At 40.8% G+C, this 8,966-nt stretch overlaps 1 protein-coding gene across 1 annotated transcript in view; it reads right to left on the reverse strand.

Annotated features, from left to right (window-relative positions):
* LOC101845261 (O-methyltransferase MdmC) overlaps nt 1-6,508 on the reverse strand; it is a gene marked incomplete at its 5' end in the record, with an annotated part of 11,609 nt that extends 5,101 nt beyond the window's left edge. The window contains 5 exon segments of the mRNA XM_013086596.2: nt 595-744; nt 1,103-1,203; nt 3,972-4,076; nt 5,176-5,280; nt 6,292-6,508. Of these exon segments, the coding sequence (XP_012942050.1) occupies nt 595-744; nt 1,103-1,203; nt 3,972-4,076; nt 5,176-5,280; nt 6,292-6,508 (678 nt within the window).
* Nucleotides 6,509-8,966: the final 2,458 nt, after the last annotated feature.

Genomic DNA, 8,966 nt, shown 5'->3' on the forward strand with positions numbered 1-8,966 from the left:
ACCCCCCCCACCCACCTATTCAATGTCTTTGTATTCATATTTCATAACCACAGTCGGGTAATCCTTAACAAACCGGTCACGTTTCTTCACATAAACCGCCAAAGTAATCCTCTACCCTCCGGGGTAGTGCCACTGACTGTACTGTCTTTAGGCCATTCCCAAAGGGGGGACATTTCTTGTTCAAGCATAGTAGAATTGTAAATGGGCTGATTCATGTCACGCTCATAACTGTGCCTGATCTACAACAGGGAACTGCTGCTTTTTCTTTGTTAATCTTTACTATTGTCATTTCCCTCTACTTTTTTTGTATGTTTGTCACTCTCTTGTGACCTGGTATTTCCGGGGTGCCTTAATAGTCGAAGTAGAAAAAAAAAGAAGGGATCCTCAGCCCCCCCTCAGGGAGGTCCAAAAAATATCAAAGAAGTGATAGATGATTCTGTCCCCTCCTCCCTTTGCACAGATTAATGTAAACGCACGTTCCATATAAACACATGCTGAGGAGCCCTTCCGAACACCGTGCATTTAGGTGGAAACGACTGTAGTAAGTTAGTAATAATCAAACAAGGACATTCACCTCCACCAACACAAACTAACCTTATGGAGAGACTGGTCAGCCGCCACCGCAGTTGTAACCCGGCGGGTGGGGTTATCTCCCGCAGACGGCATGTAACCCAAACCATGAGTATAGGCGTTGTCGATCAGTACCGTCCCACGTGGAGACAGCAAGCCCTCTTCAAATATGATCTGGTGGCAGGCAGAAGGAAAATGCTGACAACTGTATCTTCGGGTACCCAGCATAAATTCTGCCAAGTTATACATCACAGGAAAGCACACAATTACTAGAAATTTTATATATTGATCTTACATATAATATAATATTTAAAAATGGATGACTTTTTGGGAGAGGCATACAACTAGTCAACTCCTACTCTAAAGCTCCCAATACAGCTTTTGGCTGAGATCTTTTTTTTTTAATAAAGAAAAGCATATTAACTTGACAACATGATAAAGACAAAGGAAAAAGCAAGACAAAACAGACAGAAACAACAGTGGGAAAGAAAGGACTTCCCAGTCATGCCTTCTGATCAACCATCCAACTCACCTTCAAGTATTCCAGGTAATAAGATTTGTCTGCGTCCAAAAAGATGAGGTCAAAAGTTTTTCCCGCCTTCACTGTGTCTTTCATGTAGTCGGAGGGTGAGCCTGGAGGAAGAGAGGGACAAAGAGAGAACATCGTGACCAGTGAAGTGGGAGACCAAGAGGAACTTGACCAATGGAGAGAATTTAAACCTTTGTTTTTGTTTTAGTAGAGGTTTTACGGCGCTCGCAACTTCATAAGGTCATATGAGCACCAGAAGATTAGAGGTGTTACAAGCGAGTAACAAACATAAAAAAGAAGGAGGGTAGATAAGGATGATAGGTGTTTGATAGGAAAGAAAGAGCAAACCACACGAGAGCACCCGCCAACCACCCACAGAGAATTTTTAAAAAACGTATTGACCAGTTGAGAGAGACAAAGATCATCTTAACCAGTGGAAAGAGTAAGAACAACTTGACCAGCGGAGAGGGAGAAAAAGAACATCTTGACAAGAGGAGAGGGAGAAAAAGAACGTCTTGACCAGTGGAGAGAGAAAAAGAACGTCTTGACCAGTGGAGAGAGAAAAAGAACGTCTTGACCAGTGGAGAGAGAAAAAGAACGTCTTGACCAGTGGAGAGAGAAAAAGAACGTCTTGACCAGTGGAGAGAGAAAAAGAACGTCTTGACCAGTGGAGAGAGAAAAAGAACGTCTTGACCAGTGGAGAGAGAAAAAGAACGTCTTGACCAGTGGAGAGAGAAAAAGAACGTCTTGACCAGTGGAGAGAGAAAAAGAACATCTTGACAAGAGGAGAGGGAGAAAAAGAACATCTTGACAAGAGGAGAGAGAGAAAGAACATCTTGACCAGTGGAGAGGGAGACAAAAGACATCACACTGTGCAGCGAAAAGCAAGTTTGACAAACAAAAACCACAGAGGGAAAGAAAAGTGTGACTTGTCCGAGGCACTCTCTAAACCCCCCCCCCGCTAGAGCCTTTGTAAGAAGACATCTTTAACTTTATACAAGAGAAGCAAAAATACATATCATAATAGGTAATGTGTGGGTAGCATAGAGACCCCATAGCCATCTGTACGAGTATCTTGCATTTTTACAACTCTTAATCACAATTATATAGTATCCATCTTGGCACAGTGCAGTCTGCTTAAATCGAAAACAGTAACAAAGTGAAAGAAAGTAAAATCCCCAAATTTTTCTCTTCCTCATCTTTGTAAGAAAACTATCGCTCAGCCCAAGTGCTCCCATTTCATAACTGAAAAGAATTTTCAGGGTTGTGTCTAATTCTTCACCAGCAACCCTCACCCAAATTATCATCCAGTCTTTCACGTTTCAGAATAACAATTTCAAACTTGCGAAACATGAGAGAGAGACACAAGAACGCACATGTGTGTTGATTGTGGGCCACAGAGAGATATCGCCAGTGAACTGTTTGCCAGCATTCATTACACGCATAAATAGGCCTTTGTAAGTAGTCCTACGTTGCCGAAGATGACGATGAATCCTGCAGCTCATCTGTGGACAGGCATGTGGCTGTGCAATCCGATCCTGGATGTACAATGTCCGTTGCAGTGGGGACACTGGAATGTGATGGTTGTGGGGGATGGCTTATGTCTCCTCTCTCTTCGGATAGTCAGCTTCTCCCTGTAGTTTGTATCACTGTTTCTGCTGGCAAGACGGATGGCCCTGCACCAGGCGTACCTTTCGGTGGCAGTTCTTTTGAGTTCTTTAAGGGTGACCTGTGCAAGCTGGAGGTTTTCCTTTATCGTGTCTTTGAACCGCTTTTTATGCCTCCCAACATTTCTTTTGCCACTTGCGAGTTCGCCGTACAGCAGCTGTTTGGGCATTCGGTGGTCTTCCATGCGGATGACATGGCCGATCCATCTCAGTTGGGCTTTGACGAGCATGCTTTCTATGCTTTGTGAGCTTGATCGGTTGGGACCCTCAATGTTGGTGATGCGGTCTTGCCACCGGATGCCGAGTATGCTGCGGAGAGCCCTTTGGTGGAACTGTTCTAATTTGCTGATGTGCTTCCTGTAGAGTGTCCAGGTCTCCGAACCGTAGAGGAGGGAGGAGAGCACAACAGCTTTGTACACTTTGATTTTTGTTGACAGCCGGACATTATGCTGTTTTAGTAACTTGCTTTTCAGTCTACCGAGAGCTTGGCTGGCCTTGCTGATTCTTGAATCAATTTCCTGATCGATGGAGCCGTCTGCAGAGATGGTACTTCCAAGATATTTAAAGTACTTGGTGTTCTTCAGGCTGTTGCCATTGATAGTGATGTTTGGAGACAGTGGGTTAGTCAGTGGGGCAGGCTGGTGAAGAACACAGTGTATAGGCCTAGTGAATCAAGGATGGTGAGTGTACATCTGTAATGCGACCTTCCCTTGATTAAGGCTCGACTCTACAAAACCAGTTCACATGGGTCCTTCACATGAGCAAAAGACGGCACGTGGTGTGTTTCTTGAGTTACCAGCATTTGGCTTGCTTCCTATCTTCTCTTCAGACTATTCTTTCCTATGTTCTATGTGACTATTCAGCAGATTAAGCAAGGTAACAATATTGAAGAGAATGTACATTATAATGCGGCCTGCAGCTCAAAATGCAGTAACTGAAAAAGGTAGACCAGAAAAAAACTTTCAAAACTAAAATTTGCTGCAAGCATGGCATTCCCAACTCTACACTGTTGTCAGTCATTGCTATATTCCATTCTCTAAACTGAAAACTTAGCTAAACCAAATAAAACCCAGAAGTCCCACAGATTTGGGTTTGGATTCCACTGCACTTCATTTTAATCCAAACAAATCGAAACAAAATAAACACACAACTTGTAACCCCAGTTTCCTTGAACTCAAAAGAGAGTTCAGACAATGGAAACTCACCGACAAAGATTTGTATTTTCTTGGAATGAGGCGACTCCCGAAGCAGAGATCCGGTAAAGGTCTCCAGATACTTTTCAAAATCAACAGTCACAAGTTCTCCATCAGCTGCAGACAGAAATACAGAAAAACTTGTTGACACCACAGACTTCTATTTGAACTCATTCATGACCACACATACTGCTCACAGTGGAACCCAGTGACTGGAGTCGCCATGATAAATCAACACCACCAATTTCAGCTACAGCTTTTATGTTGAAACTTCTTTATAGTATAATATTACTCAGCCCTAAGGATCTCAGTCATCAGCTGGTTATCGACAATACAAGAAACTAGTCGTGTCTGTTATATTGTAATAGACCTCATACTCTGTGTCTGTCACATCACCAAACCTTACAACTTCTTCAAAAGCACCTGATCAAGCTGAGCATTCTAGTATTTATATATGCATGCAAAGCTATTGGCTTTTTTTAGTGTGGCTTCCCATTACATCTATCAATGAATCGCATCACTTTGGTCTATTGTTCCAAAACATGCATCCAATCACAAATGTGTTTATACTTTATGTTTAAAAGATATGGAGGACACAATGCTCTGAACAAACATTCAAGCAGCAAGATAATACCCCTAGAACAAAGCTGCTTGTTTAACAAGTAAAGAGAAACACATTGACATGATACAACATTTAGTGTAGACAAAAGGCAGATAGACTTCACTTACAAATAGAAACAATAAAGGGAAAGAAAACAAGGAGGACCTTTCAGTGGCAACCTCAAAACCACAAGTAGTAAAACAGTCATTAACCAAACTGCTATGAAGCCTAAAACTTATTATAATGCAAAATTGGGTTGACAGAAAAGGGAAATTTCAAATATAGCAGCACACCACACTAACAAGTCATAGTGTTCATATCCGCTGCAACAGAGCTATTTACGTTATCATGTAATATAAAAAGGAAAAGTTCATCAATCAGATTACAGAAAATCATTACAAGCAGCTAGTTGTGGTGGCTTGACTTATTTCTCTTAGTAGTCTTGTAACTTACAAACAAAAAAGTCTTAGAAAATAAGTTCAGGTCATATAGGAACTGAAAAAAAAGATTTCCCCCATCATTTCAAAAACTTTTAAAAAGCAGCATGGGCCACTATGGAATGAGCAAGACATCACAAATACCAGTCACAAAAATTCTGAGCTGGAAACAACATACCAGGTAGGGCCTCAGCCATGGACAGTGCACTATACCCAGTGAACATGCCGATGTCCAGAACACGCTTTGCCTTCTGAATGCTCACTATAGACTTTAAAAACTGACCTGTGAACAATGCACAAAAGTACAGAGATATAATATGTACAAAATATGCAAAAATACAAACTGTACACAAAAACAATGTAAATAAAAATAACCTCTCTTTGATTACATAATTTATTAAAAATTTTATATTGATTGAGCTTAGCACTGAGCAATGATAGAACAAAAAGAAATTCAACTGAAACTGAAATGAATGCAACTGGCATTAGCTAAAAATGTTACAGAAATCTTTGCATTCTACACATCAATAAACGTGGTCTAGAGGCAGGGTGTTTGCCTCTCATTCAAAAGGTCACGGATTCGAAATCTGACAGCAATGGAAACTTTTCTTCTCTAGGACTGTCTCCTTCACCTCCTTGCATGTTCTCTAGAAATAGTCCTGTTCTGTCATTATGCTTTCATTTCTACTCCCTCATCCACCCTTTCCACCCCTAAGCTCTTCTCTCCTTTACTACTGACTCTTTCTAATGCAACTCCCGGCTCCTTCTTACTGAGCTCTTTCAGCCACACCCCTGATCTTAGGGTATGTACGATCTAACACCTAGCCTTCTTGTAAAAGGGTGAACAATCTAGGACTAGGAGGTCACTGTGTACAAGTTGTGCACGTTACAGATCCCTCGGTAATCCTAAAATGGATAAGAGTTGGCTTCATGGATAAGAGTTGGCTTCAGCCACCCCCGGGCAACATTCAAAATCCTCACCTTAACTGAAAATACTCAAGCCAGTGTATACAAAAATATGTAGAGGCTGCCTGAAAGCAAGGGGCCCTTCAAAGAAGGAAAAATGGTATCATACGTAAAAATCAGTTGCGCTGCAGATTGAAGAACAGTCGACTTCCCTTGAGATCTAGAACGGAAATGCAAAGATGATGAAGAAGAACAAAAACAAAGACACAGCCCCATCAACTGAAAATCAAATACAGAAGATTAAAAGAAATTGACATCTTCCTCTAAAATAAAAACAGGAGACTATAAGTGGTATGAAGACCAGCTTTTTTAACCAAAAAATTCCAACCTTCCAAATTCCCGGTCATCATCTTGGGTTTCAGATTCCACTTGGTTTTTCCATCTGAGTGCAAACTTTGCCAGTCATGCTTGTAGGTCTCCGTGAGGATCTTATGGAAAACTTCCGTCTCCCCACTGGTGACCGAATCAGTGTACTTCTCCCGTAGATCCACCAGCTCCAACGCCGTCTCAATTGATTTAATCACATCTGGGGAAGCTCCCGTGTCCTGCGCCAGTTTGAGAGCACGGTGCATTTCCATTACTGCTGGGTCATAATGACTCAGGATGTGTTCCGACTTGGACATGCTGATAGTTTAGTTTTACTGAAATACACACGTCACAAATGTTACAGAAATAAATACAATATAAAATAAATATCACACAAATACAACACAAAAATTTCAGGCAATAATGCAAAGTATAAAAATGAGTCATGACAAGGTGAGAATCAGCTCTCGTCAATTTTTGGGCATGTGGATCGAGTTGGTAATCATCTTAAAGCTTGTTCAGTTGTCTTGCTATCAGTGAAAAAAATGCCCATCTAACTTGAAAAGAAGTCAAGATATTTGAGATTGAAGAAGGTGAGGTCGCCTGGTTTCAAAAGTAGAATTCACGAGAAAATGGTCGCCAAAGTAAAGTATAGTTATTTCCATAGCTTGACAGTTCTTGGAAACTGAACAATTAAATTTTTTGGAGCCGTTAATCAATGTTTTTCCCTAAAGCCCACCCAGAAATGTATTCTTAATTGGACAACAAGGTGATTTAATATAAGCAAAAAAACTAAAATTATATAAAAAGTGCCAAACTCCCAAACTGGCAGAAAAATGTCAGTTTCTTCAATTTCAGTATTTTGTCGAGCGCATGATTTCACCATACTGCCTCACAAATGTTATAACTACCATGACCCTTCTCCCCACACATAGGTCACTACGCAGGCAGTTCACTTGTCTTGAACTTGACTGAGAGGAAGACCAAAGAAGAGGAAAGAAGAATATATAAAAAGAGAATGACAGCAGAGCTGAAACACCAACATTGAAAGTAACCTCTTACATAAGTATCTGTGATGTAAGCGCATCTCAAGAATAGAAGGACATGTATATATATAGTTATTGCGACTGTTATGTCTTGTAGGTTGTACCTTGAAACAGCAAACTTGAACATCAATCAGGAACACAGTAGTCTCGTCTTGGGTCGAACATAAACGAAGTAGTTTATTCATGATCAATGTAAAAGGAACAATATCTCCACAACATGTTAGATTATTTACATGATAGTAGAAAATGGACAACTGGTAGCTATTTCTATGAGTGCGAGACTGGAGGGAAAAGTAAAAAAAATACCAAAAAATCAAGTTGATTTAAATATTAAAAATTAACTGATTTAAATCAACCCAACTCTGCATGTAGGGCTGGATCTAGATCTAGATTCTAGATTCTAGATCTAATATTAGCCTAGTTGTAGGGTAACTTAATTGTACTGCAAAGAGCCTGTATACATGTGTGACCAAGCCAGTAGCCTGCTAGACTAGCAGGCCTACTGCTAGCCTGTATCTAGATCTCTAGATTAGATCTACTAGATCTAGACATGACAGATTACCGGCATCGTTGGCAGAAAAGAAAACCACACACACTCTATCAACAAACCAGTTTTCTTTCGGTTAATTTACTTTTAATAATTAAGTAGACCTACCACAAGAGACCCAAGAGATCACTGAGCAAAGTTTTACTGGAATCGAGTCTCCGTAGCCTATTTTGTTCCATTTGTTGTTGTTTTTTCAACCTGATGGCCAGGGCTTTTCCAGTGGAACCGCCCACAAAATCAATAGTGCCGTTTCTGTCAGAGGGAAATTCATGTGAACCCACCATCTAAGTCTAAGGCCAGATCTAATTATTACTATTTTACTATTATTGTGCTCACGCCATAAACTAATGAGTGGGAGAATCTTGTCTTCTTAAAGAACAGTTCGAATAGATACAAACCCACCTGCAATCTGAAGAAGAGAATGTGGGGAAAATCCAGATGATTTCACAATGCCGACAATGCCACTACCCCTATAGGCTAACACTGGCTGGAGTTACTAGACTTGCGGCTAGCTGAGGCTAATGTTGAATTTTGATCGCCACGGATAGCAGAGTGACCACTGGAAAGGGAGACAAAGTAGGCCAACTACTAGAATCTATATCTAAAGTCTAAGTATTGGACCAGGTTCCTTACAATTCTAATAATATAATAATGTCCTTGAGCCAGACGTATTAATTTTAGGCCCACAGGCCAAAGAGTAATACTAATACGTTATGGGTCTAAATAGGTCCACTTTTACAACTAGTAACACCTAATCTTAGTTATACAGGCCAAGACATGAGAAGTCAGAAAATAGGCCATTTTTGTGATAGGCCAGGCCTAACAGAAGAAGGGTCAGGTGCATAAGTATGTTGTCACCACAGTCAGTCGGCCTGCATGTCGTGCGCTGGCTTCAGTGGGGTATTTACCGTAGGCCTACCGCTACCTTTGCAGTTTCGTAACACCTATTGATACTTTTGATTTCCATTAACTATAACAAAAGCAATTGTGCGCTGTAAAACAGGCTATCTGACAAAGACTCAGCGAAACCAGAACATTGTATAAACCTTCTTTTTTTTTGTTGCCCACAAGAACAAGCAAGCTTGGTCTGTTTGGACAGGGCTC

The sequence above is a fragment of the Aplysia californica genome, unplaced genomic scaffold (assembly GCF_000002075.1).
Source record: "Aplysia californica isolate F4 #8 unplaced genomic scaffold, AplCal3.0 scaffold00484, whole genome shotgun sequence".
Lineage (NCBI taxonomy): Eukaryota > Metazoa > Mollusca > Gastropoda > Aplysiida > Aplysiidae > Aplysia > Aplysia californica.